At 41.7% G+C, this 18,600-nt stretch overlaps 1 protein-coding gene across 1 annotated transcript; it reads left to right on the forward strand.

Annotated features, from left to right (window-relative positions):
• The first annotated feature begins 1,387 nt into the window (after window positions 1-1,387).
• On the forward strand, window positions 1,388-18,570 carry LOC126595391 (protein NUCLEOLAR FACTOR 1-like). The gene is made up of 10 exons (XM_050261700.1): window positions 1,388-1,431; window positions 1,922-1,983; window positions 2,103-2,141; window positions 2,223-2,310; window positions 2,545-2,609; window positions 2,765-2,811; window positions 3,120-3,179; window positions 3,769-3,840; window positions 18,326-18,355; window positions 18,475-18,570. The coding sequence occupies exons 4-10, from the start codon at window positions 2,294-2,296 to the stop codon at window positions 18,568-18,570; spliced, it is 387 nt and encodes a 128-aa protein (XP_050117657.1). The 5' UTR covers window positions 1,388-1,431; window positions 1,922-1,983; window positions 2,103-2,141; window positions 2,223-2,293.
• Window positions 18,571-18,600: the final 30 nt, after the last annotated feature.

Genomic DNA, 18,600 nt, shown 5'->3' on the forward strand with positions numbered 1-18,600 from the left:
AAAATTCCTGAAACAAACGAGACAAGAACAACGTGCACAAAATAATATTTGTATTTGATGATTTTGAGTTACAATCTCTCTCAAATTTGATCATCTGATTTGATCTCCGTAAGGTGTTGATTTGTGGATGTGCGATTGATCCAAAGGGCCGTTGGGCTTGATCTAAGGATGAACGTTCTTCAAGGGCCGTGGGCTTGATCTTGAAGGTGGATTTGAGCAGATCTTCAAAGAGCCGTTGGGGTTTGATCTTGAGGATGAAAGTTTCTTCATGGGCCGTTGAGGCTTGATCTTGAATAACGGTGATGAACGGATCTTTAAGGGGCTTTTGGGCTTGATCTTGAAGAACAGTGATGAACGGATCTTCAAGTGCTTTTGGGCTTGATCTTGAATAACGGTTGGATGTGTAGATTTGTCGACGTTATTGATCCAAAGGGTCGTTGGGGCTTGATCTTAGGATGAACGGATGATGAACGATGAACACTTTCTTCAAGGGCCGTCGGGGCTTGATCTTGAATTGGTGGAAGTTCTTCAAGGGTCTTTGGGGCTTGATCTTGAAGGTGGATGATTGTTGATCCAAGGGCCGTCGGGGCTTGATCTTGGAAGAACGATGAACGAAGAACAAAGTGGGCTTTCTTGATTCTTCGGGAACCTGGATGCTTGAGAGCTTTAGAGTTTCAGAGCTTCAGAGCTTCAAGGTTTTGGTGTAATCTCCATTGGTGAAATGAAATGAATGAAATTGGCTTCTATTTATAGAATTTTCCAAGGCCTAATTTTGAATATAATATTCCAGATGAAATAAGTCGTTTCTGCCAGGTGTTGACACGTGTCCTGTTTGATGACTTTTCCGATGATTCTCGATTTTTTGTTTAGACACACGCTACGTGTAAAATTTATGTAATACATGAGCGTTGAAACTTTGATTTATCGGTCAACATTGATTTACCAAAATTTCGATGTCTACAATTCTAACTTATTATTTTGAATGTAATGTGATCAAAGAGTGCTAAAAGTTATATTCACTATTGTTTTACAATTTATGCTTTTTTTTTCTCGTTAAAAAATTTATTGGTGGACATTTAACTGAGACGACATAGATTGAGATTCCAACTCAGTTTTTAATCTTTGCTTTGTAGGAGGTACATAAAGTTGTACAGTGGTTTCTATACCTCAGATATGGATTTGGATCCTCTCCTAAGCTAATGGAGATGATCCTCCTGACCAGTTATCATGGACCGTTGGATTTTTATCCAATGGCTACAAACAGGGGGTCCCTTTAAAGTTATAATAATTATAGCCGTTGGATTTTTATCCAACGGCTCATGATAATCCAACGGCTCATGATAACTGGTCAGTAGGATCCTCTCCATTAGCTCAGGAGAGGATCCAAATCCCTCAGATATTATAGTTGCTTCTTCAGTTGGTTTGTTGAAAGTAAGTGATCAACTTTATTTTCAGTTTCTAGTCTGATTTTTTCCACTGGTGACCTGTTATGAAACTACTGCTATACACAGAGGCCGAAAAACAAATTCCATTATTAATATAATCTTAGAAGTCCATATTTGTTACATCTTCCGTTGTATTTCTTTGAGGCATTGCCTTTTTGGTTTTTTTCTTTGGTACTTTCAATGTAGTTAATTGGTAAGGAAAAAGTGCCTATCAATGCTTAGTGTAAAGGCTTACATGACCACTTTTGGAATAGATAATTATATAATTGTCTCTAGTTTGTAGAACCAACTTTCCTATTGAAGGCACCAACTCCCTTGCAAGAATCATCTTAAAATGAAATACTTTTTTTCTAAATTAAGAGTGTGGACATTCTCTATATATTCTAAGGTTGGAGGTTGGTCATTTGTTTACGTTTGTGATTGGCTAACACTTCCTTTATATCTATTATAATGAGTCTGGACCTTTATTTTTACAGAAAATTGATGAGGCTAAATTAAATAAAGAAAAAGATGTCGACTATCTCTTTCTTCCATAGAGGTAATGTATCTTACCAACCTGTCAGTGTTTGGAAGTACGCTTGTATGCTTGGTATTGGGCTTCTCCGATGCTTTAATGGTTCCCTTCCATTGATGGAGATACATGTTTTGATGTGGCAGGTTCTAGTTATTGATCATGCAGATGTTATAACGATGCAGGTAATAGTGTGATCAATTATCCACTTGAAATATATGGTGCCTGCAAAATTTATATCTTCTCTTTTCTGATAAAATATCTAGAACTGGGACTTTTTGAAGTCTGTTGTTGAACAATTGGACCACATACCATCTAAGCAGCATGAACTGATGTCATGCGGATAAGACCGTGGTATGATTTGTTGTCCATCTTTTCAAGTATTAACATTGTATTGTGCCAGGCATGGCAATTTATCCTTATAATTTCCTCCCTCACACTAGTAGTAACAAAGTGCTTCCTATACAACCGAAATTGTTATGAACATCTCAAGAAGTAGAACACTTATACCGATTGGAAATTTGATTGTGAAGCCACTGATCTATATCACGTCATGAAGACCAACTCAACAATGTTTTTCATGGCCAGGTACCTAGATGGATATGCACCTTTCTATAGGCAAACAATACTTTTGAGTTATTATTCAAATCCGGGTAAGATTTCTCCTTTTCTTTGATGGCAACTGTGAATTTTTTTTGCTTTCTTTTATATTGATGTTCACTCGTAATAAAATTCAAATTATAAGAAAATCAACAAGGAATGCATTCCAGTTCTTAATCGGCCTTTAACCCGATGCTTTTCACTGCAGATATAAACAATTTGTTCAACAAGCACTGCAGTAATTACCATGGGAAGGTATGTATAAAAATTAACATTTAGAGCATGATTATTTGTTCAGTTTGAGCATATATTTGGACTAAAAAATATCTTTTATAGCTTCATATCTTCACCTATACTATTGGGCTCTACTGTCCACTGATCGTACAATGGATTAAATGATATCAATAGAAAATATCAAATTAATATAAAATGGCTGTTTGCCAACACAATGCAAAAGGAAAACTTCAATTTCTGTTTTCCTTCAAATATTCAGATTGGCAATGCTTATTTTATGGTTCACAAAAGGCAAAAATTCTTAAATACTGAGTTTGTGATAACTATAGGTGAAGCTGGTACATGAACATAAAGGAGTTCTTCCTAAAGTGGTTCATCAAGTCCGCCAGGTATGCAAAAATTCTTTGACTCATTTGACAACACCGTCAAAACTTAAGGACAGTTCTCTTTCAAGTTGAGTTTATTTGCTTGTTAAACCTTTTAGTTTGTCTGGTTTGGAGGTCTTAACTGTCTATCTTCTAATTTTCTTAGAGGCATTTGTCATCCTTTATTTCCCTTTCTTCGGAAAATTAGGATGCAAAATGTACCGTCTAAATAATATTTCAATTTCTGTCCCGCTCCTTGATTCTTGTTGCTGATAATTGGCCTTTTTGTGCGGTTGAGGTGGATTTGAAATGAAAACATGGAATCCGTGGATATGGTCTTTACTGATTTATGTTTTGACTTCATTGATTGAGAACCTGTCGGGAATATGGGTCACACAACATTGAGACTCTGAATTGTTCTTTTTGTTTCCTGGTGTGATTTGAATATTTATTATGTTAGAAGAAGTGGCTACCGAGGAAAAAATAATAATATATGTATCACTGTACTCAGTTTCTTCTTTAAGTGTAAGGAATTAGATTGATTCCTTAATTATGTTTCAGATCTGGAAATCACTTCATCAGCTAATTCACTTTTTTACTTTCAACCTTCCAGATTTATCAGCGGTTTGATGCAGACTCAATACAACATTTTGATGATGCTCGTTTTGAATATTTTACTACAAAGGTTTCTTCTGTTTTCCAGAAGTGTCCTTAATTGCAAGAGACTTTATAGTTGGTTGTTATTGAACAATTATAATTTGATTTCTGAATTGCTATAGTTTGACTTATTAAAGAAGGTCTCTATAAATTGTGGCTAGATACTTTGTGTGGATGCAAATTTATTCCTTCTTCTTTTTGGATAAAATTGCACCTACAAAACAATCAACACCTTAGGGTCAAGGCCAAGAGCCTCACGCGCCCACGATGAATGGGGGGCGGGGGGCTTTGGCCGAAGAACCTCCGATGCTAAAGTTAGAATTTTAGAGAGAAAAGTGTTTAGAGAGTTTTTGGAGTTTTGCAAGAGTGTGGACTTAGGTTTGTAGAGAAAATGGGGCTCAATATATAGAGTATGGCCGGTCCCCTTTGGAGAAAAGGTGGCCGGCCTTTGGGATGTGTTTTGGGTGTATTTTGGGGTTTAATGTGTGATTTATTTTGCCATTAATAGATTAATTAGGCAATTAATCCATTAATTAGCCAATTAACACATTTTTAGAAAGAAAGTTTTGGAGGTTATGGAATGAATAAAATAAATAGCTAATTGATTAGCTAAAAAAGGGTAAAAAATATATGGAATGAAATAGGTTTTGGGAGTTACCTTGTAGAAGGGATTAGAAGGGATTTGATGGGATAGGTTTTGAATTGTTACCTATTTTAGGCACTTTTGACTTGGTTGAGGGATGATTGCCCGTTACTCGCACGTAGGAATCCCGTTATACCTCAAGGATATTTTTGTCCTCTTTTATCCAAAAATCCATGTGTCGCCTTGTGATTATTTTTGGCTCCACAAATGCCCCCACACATGTTGGGCTGCTCATAGGAAAAGACAGCAGGTGTAGAGATCTTTTTGCTTTAGGAAACATAGGACTGCTTCCTTTTTTTATGTAGATTCCCTCTTTAATAAGAAATTAGATCCTTCTAGGAAAGGGAAATAAATTTCTCTCAAGGCCTATTTAAGTCCACCTTAAGTGGGTTATTAAATCAACTTTGGAGAGCGGTTTATTCTACCCTACAAGAGATAGAGCTTAGAGGATATTTGTTCCCCCTCCTCTAGCAATCTTCTACATCTTGCTCGTGCAAAGGACTGTCTTTCGTTGATTTCTTCGTCTTTTTCGTGCCGCACCGATGTAAGAAAAATTTAATTTTTCTTGTCTTCTTCTTGGATAATGCTGTTGCGGGGCAGCCGTCCGGGTGGTGCAGCACATTGGCTGGCAGGGGCCAAGAGTCGGCTCAGCATGGGCCGATGATGTGTTGTGGTAGGGAACACTGCTTTAGGCTGCTCAACTTGGCTAGAGCCATGGACAGCTTGTGCAGTTAGGACCATGGATTGAAGCGCTGAGATGTAGTGCTAGGTGAGTCACATGGCTCATGTCCTTTAGGCTCTTGGACCTGACACGGGCCAGGCCGACAATTGAGAGAAATGAGGAGGTCGTGGGCCTCATGGATTGCTGGAATGTTGGGCATGCAGGCCTCCTGCCTACTAGAATGCTGAGTACCGTGAATAGCGTTGGCTGCTTAGTTCTCTTCGCTGGGAGAAAGGTGGGCTGCTCCCAAAGAGGAGGTAAAGAAGATGAAGGCGGATGCATTGGCTCGTCTGATCGTTGTCATGGAGCTTACTATGAATAAAGGTGGAAATAAGAGATCTTCCTCGCCTACTCAAGAGATGTCAGTTGAGAAAAAATTGAAGACTTCCTCTGCTGCTCATAAGGATCTGTCTGCTGTCGAGAGGCCTGTGATTGGCATGACTTCTTCCAATGGGAAAAAAATGAGGCTGCTAGATCTGAGCATGTGGCGCCTTCCATGTTGAGAATGGCTAGTACAATTGTTGATAAGATTGCTCAGTGTAAAGGTTTTATCATGCCCCCAGTGCCGAAGTCTGTTCCAAGATGTTCGTTGGGAGCCAAGTCTGGTTCACCTTTGGAGAAACTTGCTATTATGAAGAGTGGTAAGGTGGACTATGCTGCTAAAGTGGCGTCAATGCCCACTCCCTCTGCTATTGAGACTGATTTGCCTGTTGGGAAGGAGGAGACTACTCACATAGGCAGCTGTGAGAAATCCACTAAGCCTGCTCCTAGGGAGGCTGCTGAGATCTGTATGCTCTTGAAACCAGATCCGCTTGAAGATATGGATGCTTATGCCAAGTTTGTTAATGGCGTTAGAAAAGTTTGTTTGCCCAAGTTCCTTTACGAAGCATACAACCCAATGTAGAAGGACTGCTCTGCTTGCTATGATGCAAATATAGCAAGGCTGTCAAGGTGGTGGCGAAGACTATGGTAGCTGAAGCTTATTCGTTGGCCGATAAGATTAAGAGGTTGGATTATGAGCTCGTTACTTTGAAAGGGTCTAATATTTCTGCTCCCACTTCTCTGCAGCTTGAGACCGCTCGCCAAGAAATCGTTGACTTAAAGGCTAGGCTTGACGTGATCCAAGTTAAGTATGAAAGTGCAAAGAATGAGATTGGATGTTACATACCTCATATTCAAGATCTTGGTTTGCAGTTTTTGAGCTTCGTTTCGCTGCTTATGCAAATGATGAAAAGTTGATTGCTGCTTATAATCAAGTGATCCACTTCAAAAGAGTCGTCGATAGGCTTGAACCCCAAGTGTTGGAACTTCAAGGTGTATTGAAGATCAACGAAAGTTTGAAGAAATAAGTGGATAAGCTGCAGCGCGTCCGTGTTGGTCTACTCGAGGAGATCGAGCAACTGAAAGGTGAAAAGGCTGGGCTCGAGGCTCCGTTTGTTCAGAGTCAGACCGATTTCTACAAGTTGGGTTATGTAGATCATCTCTTTAGTAGACCGTCTGACTTTGAGTTTGCTAGGAGAGACTTCGAAACCTTCTCTATTCTCCAGAAGACTTGCTTACCTTTACTTTTGAGGCCTCCATTGGTGAAGTAGTCAGAGATATTGGTGCCTAAGTTGGAGTAGCCAGGGGTGAAGCGTCGGATGGTGCCACTGTTAAAAATGTCCCTGCTGCTGAAGGTGTGGCGACCGAGTAGTCATAAAGTGTCCAAGTTGCGAAAGAGTAGTCTTCTAGGTAATCTTTAGGATTTTCTTTGTTTCCCTCTTTGCTTTTTGCTTTGCTTGAACTCATTCGGTCTTTGCTAGTTGTTTATCAATTTTGCTAGAAAATTTAATAAACTTGCTTCCCTCATTTTTCTTCATCTTCGCTTCTTTCGTTCATGCCCTAACCTTTAAACTTTATAGACTAGTGGCAGGCGTGCTACTTTTCTATAAGCAGACAAGCCCACGTAGATGCAGTTGTAGGTGTTGGTGTAGAACTTTGCAACATTGTTAGCCATAGGGTTGGCAGCCGGATGCCTTACTTACAGAAGTAGACAAATTTGCGTAACCACTAGGCTGTTAACCTTGGTTTTCCCTAATTCCGTAGGCTGAGTAGCAAGTATCACAACACTTTAGGACTTGGTGTAGGTTGTTCTGCACTTGGCAGAGGTGAAGCTTATCGACTATGTAGCATGTCAGCAGTGGATAAAGATTTGTATATGCACGCTAGCTTGTTTAACCTTTCACAAGAATGTACGGTTGTATAAGTCTAGCGTGGTTTTACTGCTCGAATGGCAAGCCGTAGGCAGTCCTTCGAAAATCGTAGGCTACCTTAGTGCACTCGGTAGCAACTTTAGGGTTCCAAGGCAGCCGTTTGTAGAGCGTACTGTGTAATGTGCCCCCTCCGTTTCTAGGGCCCGGTTCCCCACGGATTAGGCCAAAAGACCTAAAATCCTTCAGTTAGCTAAGCCTTGAAAAAGACTATTGTGGCTACTTCTAGGAATCCCCGGCACAAGCCATCGTGCATCTAGTTATACTAGGGCAGCCAAGCTTATCCACGTCTGGATATTCGGAGTGTAAAGTTTATCCTCCCGTCTTGGGGAATTGACCCATGTGGGTGTCTGGGAATTGGTTTACCCTCTTACACTGGAGAGCAATTAGTTTACCCTCTCGCATTGGAGAGCATGGCTGGTCCCTCGGGGGGCGCAATTCATATGATGAGTCCCTAAGAAGAGCACAGTCTTCTTTTGAAGTGCAGGAGTGATCAGTTGTTGTAAGCATGCAACCGAGCAAAGTTGTGATTACTTCTGAATTCCTCATTGAAAAACGAGTGAAAAGAACGAGAACTTAGTTGTAAGGTAAGAACTGCATAACAATTGGATAGTCATCGGCTTGTGAGGTGGTGCCCATTGAGCTTCTTGAGTCTTTGGGCTTTGATGTAGCGGGAGGTCACACATGGTACTTCCTCAGATTGTAGGCGCTCCACTGCTTTTCAATCTTTTTATCGTTTCATGGTGGATAGGGTGTAATTACTCTTGCCGCCTACTATGTTGATCTTGTACGGACCTTCCCAGATGAGATCCATCTTTTTAGAGCCTTCTCTGCGGGCAGTCATAAAGGTTTTTCTTAGGACTAGATCTTCAGGCTGGAACTGTCGGATCTTGGCCCTTTTGTTGTAGTTGGAAATGAGTTGTTGCTGGTAGGCTGCGATGCAGGTAATGGTCTGCTCGCACTTGTCCTCTACCCGATCTAAGCTTGTAGCCATCTCCTTACTGTTCTGCTTAATGCTTAGTAATAGAGCAGTGATACTTGGCTTGATGACATTGGGATAAATGATTGCTTCTGAGCTAAATGCCAAAGAGAAATGAGTCTTATCGGTTGCTCGTCTTTTGGTGGTGCGATATGCCCATAGACATCGGGGGAGTTCATCTGGCCATTTTCCCTTCTTGTTGGTGAGGGATTTCTTGAGACAATCGAGGATCATCTTGTTGGATGCTTCAGCCCACCACTGCCTTCAGGATATATTGGCATGGACATGTGCTGCTTGATGCTATACTTTTAGAAGAACTTCGCCACATCTTGGCCCACTAATTGAGGACTGTTGTCGGTGACAATGGACTGAGAGATGCCAAATCGGCAAATGATATTCCTCCATATGAAGTGCTCTATGTCCATCTGAGTCGTGGTCGTCTTGGGCTCTGCTTCTACCTATTTGGTGAAATAGTCGATTACCACAATCATCATGCATCTGCCCCTAGTAGCAGGCGACATAGGTTCTACCAGGTTGATTGCCCACTACATGAATGGCTAAAGACTCATCTGCGGGTGTAGCTTGCTGGCAGGCAGTGCTGGTACCGGCTTGTAGCGTTGGCAACGGTCGTACTTGTGTACTAACTCCTTAGTGTCTTAGTGCATGGTGAGCCAGTAGTAGCCTGCGTTAAGAGCCTTCTGTGTTAAGGATCGACCTCCAGAGTGATTTCTTTAAACACCTTCGTGGATTGAGCTTAGAACCATCAAGTCATTGGGAGGTGCTAAGCAGCGGAGATGTGGTCCGGTGTAGGATTTTCAGATGAGAATGTTGTTCCACATGTAGTAGCGTGTTGCCTTGATCTGGAGCTTGAGTGAGGGTGTAAGTCTAAAACGCCTTAAGCAGTCTTGCTAGTGATTAGCTGGGAATCAAAATGAATTGCAAGCTTTTTCACTGCCAAGTCTTTTGCCATTTGGAGGACTGCTAGTAGGGTCTCGTACTCTACTTCGTTGTTGGATGCTTTAAAGCCTAGAGTGATCGCCTGTTCAGGTATCGAATCATCTAGGGTGATAAGGACTACGCCTGTTTTCAAACCTTTGTAGTTGGATGCGCCGTCGACAGGTAAAAGCCAGAAGTCACCATCGGGTGGAGCAGGTGTAGCTAAGGCGTGCTCAGCTACCTTTGGGGCTTCGTTGTGCCGCTCTGTTGCGTTGTGAATGTTTGGTAAGGAGTTGTGGAGCTAGGACCATGTTACACGTAGTAGGAGATGCTCAACTGCCGATATTGGACCACTCTAGAGCTAAATTATGAAGCAAATGTCAGCTAGGGTCGTGTGACGCGCAATAGGAGGTGGTGCTCAACTGCCAACATATGTTGCTCCTATGTAGAATCTTTTGGGGCGACGAAGAAAAAACTTGCTTTCGAATGTGTTATTCCAGTGCTCGTCTGCCCTTGGCGTGTCTTTTGGGCCAAGTTGTTGCGTTCGTCAGAAAACTTTGCATCTGTCAGGGTCTACGCCTTTATCGTCACACGTCTAGATTGGGCGGAATAATGTGTCATGAGGATGAATGAGTGTGTTTGAAGGTAAAACTTGAGTTTTTGGGTTGTAACAATTATCGCCAAAGTTAGAATTTGAATTTTTGATAGCATCGAGGAGAGCTTTTGAACTGTGGAATATAGGTAGTCGGGCCCCCAACTCTTCTCTTATGATGGTAGAGCGTACTGCTGCTTTAGATACCATCAAACATATGACTAAGTTATCCGCTACTTCCGGTTTGGATAATAGGGAAGTGATGCCGGATACTTCTTCAAGTCCTTGAATGTGCATTGGCGAACCTCATCCCAAATGCATGCTTCTCTACCAGAGCGAAAGAGTCTGCCAGAGTTAGATCTTCTTTCATGATCAATTTTTCGAATAGCGAGTGGTCTGCTGGAAGTCCTTTTTAGAAGGTTACTCTGGCTATCGAGTCGTTACATCTGACTATCCTTACCTTCTCTACTTTGAACCTCTTCACATAGTTGCGAAGTGACTCTTTTGGGTTCTTCTTGACGTTGAATAAATGGTCGGACTTCTTCTTGATCGAGCGATAGGATGAATATTCTTTGGTGAAAATCAAAGAAAGTTCGTCGAAACTCCGGATGGATTATGGCGGCAAGGTGTAGAACCAATCTTGCGCCTCACCTTGTAAAGTGGTGGCGAATATCTTACACATGAGATCATCATTGTTTCGATAGAGGATCATTACGCTTCGGTGGTGCTTTAAGTGCCTCTCTGGGTCCTCATCCCTTTTGAAATATGTGAAATGTGGCATGCTGAACTCGCGTAGAGGCTTTGCCTGCTCGATCTCGTCCATGAAGGGTGACCTACTTATGTTGGTCGCGTTTTGTCATAGTGCATCGTCGGTGACCTTGTTGCGTTGGAAATTGCATAATCGCTTGGTCAATAGTCTCTCTACTTCTTCCTGAATTTACCTTTGTTGAGGTAGTGGACCTCTCGGCTGCCCCCAACCGTGACTTGCTAATCTAGACTGCTCTTCCATGTGTTTGGCTCATCTATGCCACTAATGCGGTGCGTGTAGCGCTTTCCTAGTAGGCAAGCGAGTTCTTCGCAGGCTGCCGGTTGAACTTGAGCCGGATTGAGTGACTGTTTATCTCTGTCCGTCGTGCTGCCTACTTCGATGTGAGGTGGATGATGCTCCTTGCGGGCTTAACCGCGAATGAACACTTCACCTGGAAGGTTGCTCATGTTGACTATCAGAGTGTGACCCCAACTATGAATGTATGTTTGTCTGTGGGCCTAGTCGAGAATGCACGCTCATTCGCGCTCTAAAACGGAAGTATACGCTATCTCAGAGGCCTAATCGGGAGTATACATTGCCCGAACGCTCAGTTCGTGGCTGGTTAAGTGGCTGCTTGTCGGGACGCTGCTGGAGAGGCTCTTTGTCTGCCCTTGTCCTACTTCGGGACACCTCGTCTGGGGCACGTTACATCTCGGTGCGCTGCAAGAGCTAGTTCACCAAGGTCGTTTGTTGTGCGAGGGCGCTCGTCAACTCTATGACTTGTCGAGACAAGTGTTGTTCTTCATTTAGGTTGGAATAGCTTGGAAGGAATATGTATCCTTAAGCAGTGGAAGTGTGGTAGACTTCGAGCGCAAGATTTGAGTTGGGAAATGTCAAATTCGCAGAAAAATATGGTGAAAATGCTCCCGGTTAAATCGTCGGTCTGGAAATTTAGAGCCGGGACAGTTAAACTAATCTTGGATCGATTTGGCCTACTTGGAAGGCCACGGGAGCAGACTGGGCCGCGGAAGCAGGTTGGACCACGGGAGTGTGATGCTCGTCGGGAGCAGGCTGGGCCACAAAAGTGGGCTACTGAGCTGAAGCAGGCTGGGTCATGGGAGTAGGCTGTGCCACAAGAGTAGACTGCTCGGCGGGAGCAGGCTGGGCCACGGGAGTAGGCTGCTCAGCTGAAGCAGGCTGGGCCACGAGAGTAGGCTGATTGGTGCGTGATGCATGCGAGTGCGAGGCTTGGGTCGTGGCTTTAGTGCCATGGGCTTTGGATGTCATAGCTTGGGCTTAGGCCCATGCAAGCTTGGATGGCACAGCTCGGGCCGTGGTAGCAGTGCCATGGTGGAGCCCCGTAGCGATGATGCCGCTCCTATGATCACATTTAGCCTCGTGGATCGCCGTGGTCCCATTTCTTGAATATTGAAATTTTTACTTGTGGAATTTTCTAAATTTCTAGCCATTGTATTTCTCTTTTACGTTTTATCAAAGAATCTTTGCAAATAAAAAATTCTAGTAATAAGAACGTACGAAAAATCTTCAAATGGACAAGAAATAGAAAATCCTTTTGATGCGGGAGTCTTCTACGAATGTGTGACTCTTCTCTCAATGAAAGCACCAATTTGTGGATGCAAATTTCTTCCTCCTTCTTGGACAAAATTGCACCTACAAAACAATCAACACCTTAGGGTCAAGGCCAGGAGCCTCACGTGCCCACAATGAATGGGGGGGGCTTTGGCCGAAGAACCTCCGATGCCAAAGTTAGAATTTTAGAGAGAAAAGTGTTTAGAGAGTTTTTGGAGTTTTGCAAGAGTGTGGACTTAGGTTTGTAGAGAAAATGGGGCTCAATATATAGAGTATGGTTGGTCCCCTTTGGAGAAAACGTGGCCTGCCTTTGGGATGTTTTTTGGGTGTATTTTGGGGTTTAATGTGTGATTTATTTGGCCATTAATGGATTAATTAGGCAATTAATCCATTAATTAGCCAATTAACACTTTTAAAAAGAAAGTTTTGGAGGTTATGGAATGAATAAAATAAATAGCTAATTGATTAGCTAAAAAAGGGTAAAAACTATATGGAATGAAATAGGTTTCGAGAGTTACCTTGTAGAAGGGATTTGATGAGATAGGTTTTGAATTGTTACCTATTTTGGGCACTTTTGACTTAGTTGAGGGATGATTGCCCACCGCTCGCGCGCAGGAATCCCGTTATACCTCAAGGGTATTTTTGTCCTCTTTTATCCAAAAATCCACGTGTCGCCTTGTGATTATTTTTGGCTCCACACTTTGTTATTAATTTGATAGAACCATCTTCAAGAAGAATTCTTTAGGGCCTGTTTGGAATCCTTCTTGGATCCAATTTTTTGTTTTAAAAAAATGATGAATGTAGCTAAATTAGTTAACACCATTAGTATCAATAACAAAAAGTTCAAGAAGGATGGCAAACAACCCCTTAATTTTTTTTTGAAACATAAGATTTAATTTTGAAGTTAATAGTATAGAAAGATAAGACGTCTTCAATAAGATTGTATTTCATTTCACAAATGTACAATTACACAGAAGAGAATATATATAGCATTTTTCTCCTTACAAATATACCCTTGACTACCTTAACTGAACTTGTAACCATTCTAACCAACTACAGTTAATAACAAACTAACCACATTTAACTTTTGCTAAACTATTTTACATCAACAGAAATGGAAGATTTATTATCTTCCTTAATACACCCCCTCAAGCGAAAGGAGGAATCAGAGTTGATGCCAACGGGAAGCTTGGAACACAGGTATCGAAACTGATTTTTAGACAAGGATTTTGTATGAAGAACAGCCAATTGATCAGCACTGCAAACAAACTGGACTTTGAGAAGATTAGCAAGAACTAGTTCGCGAATGTAGTGATAATCAATCTCAACATGCTTAGTGCGAGCATGAAAAACAGGATTAGAGGCTAAAGAGATGGCGGAAATGTTATCACACCATAAGGTAGGCAGTTTGGGGAGAGGACAGTGAAGATCACGAAGGATTTTACAAAACCAAGTGAGTTCGGCAGCTGTATGAGCCAAAGACCTATATTCGGCTTCGGTAGAAGAACGGGCGACAGTACTTTGTTTCTTGGCACTCTAGCTGATAAGGTTGGGACCAAGAAAAACAAAGTAGCCACTGGTTGAGCGCCGATCAAAAGGGCTGCTAGCCCAATCAGCATTAGAATATGCTGAGAGATCAACAAGACCCTTTGTAAACCATAATCCCTGAGAGACAGAACCTTTTAGAAAGCGAAGAACTCGTTTGGCAGCTTGAAAATGTTGTTCACGCGGAGCATGCATAAACTGGCAGAGCTGATTGACAACAAGAGAACGATACTCGGTGGGGTTAGGGAGAAGAGAACCAGTGTGATCCAGTTTATTGGAGCCAAGAGGTGTGCAACAAGGTTTTGCACCTTGCATATTTGTCCGTTGAAGAAGATCAAGCAGATATTTAGTTTGATGAAGAAATATCCCTTTAGAAGATCGCTGAACTTCCAGCCCCAAGAAATAGTGTAAAGGACCAAGATCCTTCACTGGAAACCGATTACTAAGCTGATTAATGAATTGATGACAGAGATGAGAATCAGGGCCAGTTACGAGAATATCATCCACGTAAACAAGAACGATAACCAGCTGAGGATTATGAAGAACAAACAGAGATGCATCAGAAGAAGATTGATGGAAGCCAAGATCATGCAGAGCTCGAAATAGTTTTTCAAACCAAGCTCTAGGGGCTTGCTTAAGACCATAAAGCGATTTTTGAAGTTTGCACACATGACTGGGGAAAAGAGGATCAATAAAACTCGGGGGTTGAAGCATGTAGACATCCTCTTTTAAATCACCATGAAGGAAGGCGTTGTTGATGTCTAACTGATTTAAAAACCAATTATGTTGAACAGCAAGACTAAGAAGGATTCGAATGGTAACCGGTTTAGCAACCGGACTGAAAGTCTCCTGGAAATCAATGCCCTGTTGTTGATGAAAACCCTTGGCAACAAGCCGGGCCTTGTAACGATCCACAGTACCATCAGGTTTCTGCTTAACCCGAAATACCCACTTGCAGCCAACAATGTTCTGAGAGGAATTCAAAGAAACTAAGGACCAAGTGCCTGTAGACAGTAAGGCATTATATTCATCCTGCATAGCAGCTCGCCAGTGAAGAAACTTAGATGCTTGGAGATAAGTACTGGGAACTGAATCCATGGCAACGGATAGAGGATGCTTAGTGGCTGTATAAGCCTTAGGTTTGTAGATGCCGGCTTTGGATCGGGTAACCATAGGATGAATATTGACCATAGAGGTAGATACAGGTGGAGAAGCATCGGAATGCGGAGAAAGAGCTGGAGATGGAGAAGTAGCTGGAGGTGGAGAAGCACCAGTAGTGGAATGAGCAGCAGGAGGTGAAGAAGTAGCAGGAGATGGAGACGCACCAGGATGAGTATACGTGCGAAAATAAAGATCCATCGAAGAAGAAGACACGGGAGAAACATCGGCAGAGCGAGAAGATTAAAGCTGCAGAGACTGAAAAGGATAGACTGCTTCATTAAAAATTACGTGTCTGGAGATATAGACTCGGTTGTCAACTAGATCAAAGCACCGATAACCTTTGTGCTGAAGACTATAGCCCAAAAATACACAACTCTTGCTTTTAGCATCCAATTTACTGTGAACATAAGGTTTAAGCCATGGGAAACATTGGCAACCAAAGACTTTGAGTTTGGAATAATCCGGGTGCTGATGAAATAAAATTTCCCAAGGAGATTGCGAGTGACCAGAAATGGGAAGACGATTAATGAGATACAAGGCAGTAGAGAAAGCCTCGACCCAAAATACATGAGGAACATGAGAAGCAACAAGTAAGGTCCGGGCGGTCTCAACAAGATGTCGGTGTTTTCGCTCAGCACAGCCGTTTTGTTCAGACGTGTGTGGACAACTTAATTGATGAAAAATACCATGCTCATTAAGAAAAGATGCAAAAGAATGACCAGTGAATTCACCCCCTGAATCTGAACGCAACACTTTGATTTTATTACCAAGCAAATTTTCTACATAATTCTTGAAAACAACAAACGTAGAAAATACATCCGACTTTGCCTTCAAAGGGAAAAACCAGCTGTATTTGCTAAAGTCATCAACAAGAAGTAAGTAATATCGGAAACCACTGCTAGATGTAACAGAAGCAGGTCCCCACAAATCACAGTGTAAAAGTTGAAGACTGTGAGTAGTTGCTGAAGAAGACAGGCCAAAAGGAAGCTTGTGGTTCTTTGCCAATGCACAATCGGAACAGAAAAAATCAACGGTAGACCGGCCTTGGACGGCAAGAGTAGTAGTAGACATTACCCGACGAAAAATGGCAGAAGATGGATGACCCAATCGCCTGTGCCATACCTTTATTGGAGCTTTAATAATGACAAAGGCTGATGCAGCAAGTGAAGGAGAAGCTTTACCAGAAACGAAACTAGAAGATGTAGTAGACTGCAAAGGATAGAAACCATCTTTAACGGAACCCCGCAAAAGCGTCTTCCCCGTGGAACGATCCTTAACAACGGAGCCATTAGAATCAAGAGTCAATGAACAATAATTGTCCTGGAGAAATTGAAAGGCAGACAGCAAATTGTGTTGCATATGAGGAACATGAAGAACATTAGACAATGTAAAAGAAGAAGTAGGGGTGCATAATGTAGATGAACCAACATGGGAAATGGGAAGACTTTTACCATCACCGATGTAAACCTTGTCTTCACCAGTGTAGGGAGTAGGAGAGGTGATATTTGATATGTCATTAGTAATGTGAGAGGTTGCTCCTGAGTCAATTAACCAAGTAGGAGAGGACTTGGCATCGGAACGGGCACACATTGCCTGAAGTTTGGCAGGGGGGATTTGACCACAAATGTCAGGATTCATCCGGTCAAAGCAGTCAAGCGCTTCATGACTGGAGTTACCACAAATCTGACAAGAAGCCCGAGGACCAGAGGAAGAACCACGATTGGAAGAATTACCACAATGGAAACCACCAGTGAAAGAGTTACCACGATTAAAACCACCAGTAAAAGAATTACCACGATGAAAGCCTCGATTACCACGATTTTGCTTCCCACGATTGGAATTGTAACGAAAAGAGTGCTGAAGGGGTTGATTCTGAGCAACATACACCTGTGGAGGGGTGGGAAGAAGTGGAGGTTGAGCCTGAATCGATAAGGCATGAAATGGTTCAGACACACCAGAAGAGACAACTTTCTTGCGACGATTCAGAGAAAGCTCTTTGGTAAGGAGCAAGCCATGTAGTTCATCCAAAGATGTAAATGATAACCAAAGCATGATTGAGTCGGTGAAAGATTCAAATTCATCAGGAAGACCAGCCAGAGTAGCAGCAATGAGATCGCGATCATAAATTGAGGCTCCAGCAGCAGTGAGAGAATCGGAGATCTCTTTGAGTTCTTGCAAATAATCAGACATGGATCGAGAACCTTTCTGAACACTTTGAAGGCGAGAACGAAGTTGATGAACATGTGCATTAGAGATACCCCCAAATCGTTGTTCGAGCTTAAGCCACAGATCTCGAGAAGACGAAACACCAACTGTAACAGGAATTACCTCTTCAGACAACGTGGAATTAAACCAAATCAGAAGATTCTGATCTTTCTCATACCAAATTTCGAAAGCCGGATTAAGAGTACGATCAGGCAGAAGAGGAGCAGGACAGGGTTCGGTGCCATCGACGATACCAAGAAGATGATAACGTCGAAGAATCGGAGCAAACAGAGCACACCACGGCAGATAATTGGTCCTCTTGAGCTTTATTGGCACCATACTGCCAATATTTTGGATCGTGAGAGAGGAATACAAAGAGGAATTAGGGTTCGAAGATGAACTAGGGTTAGAAGAGGGATTGGGAACAGGCACCGACTCAGACGAAGTCGCCATGAAAACAGATCAAGATCAACAAGATGCATAACAAAAAACGCCACAGAGAACAAATCGAGATACAGATCAGAAGATCGGAGCGGAAGAGAAGAGGATCGAGAGGAGCCGTGAGGCGACTGGCGATGAGACCATATAGAAAGATAAGACTTCTTCAATAAGATTGTATTTCATTTCACAAATGTACAATTACACATAAGAGAATATATATAGCATTTTTATCTTTACAAATATACCCTTGACTACCTTAACTGAACTTGTAACCATTCTAACCAACTACGGTTAATAACAAACTAACCACATTTAACTTTTGCTAAACTATTTTACATCAACAGAAATGGAAGATTTATTATCTTCCTTAATAAATAGTTCCTGAAGTTTTTGTTTTCAAATCTATGGAAACAAATACTTTTGTGCCAAGACTTTTAGGAAGATTGGGGCAATGTTTGTACTAGCTAAAACAACTCGCACTTGAAGTTGGAAGAGAATATGAAAAGTTGCTGATATAAATTCAGTTTTTTCGAAAGAAAAAATATTCCAATCTTAAACCAAACCCTACTCATGTCATTGAACTTGCTGCGTTTTAAGAAATTGAAATACACACTCTGTTCTTGACTGTTTTAGTTTAGCTTGATTTTTTTTTTCATCTTTTTAGTCACTTTTTGAGATGGTTAGTGTTTTTTTCTGTTTTCAGGTCTTCCCAAAGATAAAACATTCTGTTGAGGTAATTATTTGAAGCCTAATATTTTTAAAATTGCAATTATTAATAAATTTTTGTTTAAAGTGTCCTTGAATGATCCTTGGAATTTTTCACGATATCTTTACCTGGAAACTTTTGTTCAGGGCGGGATTATGATATTTATCAGTTGTTACTTTGAATATGTTCGAGTTGGGAATTTTTTGAAGTCACAGAGTGCATCCTTGTGTTTACTTGCATAGCTGAACTGCCGCTTGAATCGGCATTGGAGA

This window comes from Malus sylvestris, chromosome 13 (assembly GCF_916048215.2).
Source record: "Malus sylvestris chromosome 13, drMalSylv7.2, whole genome shotgun sequence".
In the NCBI taxonomy this organism is placed as follows: Eukaryota; Viridiplantae; Streptophyta; class Magnoliopsida; order Rosales; family Rosaceae; genus Malus; species Malus sylvestris.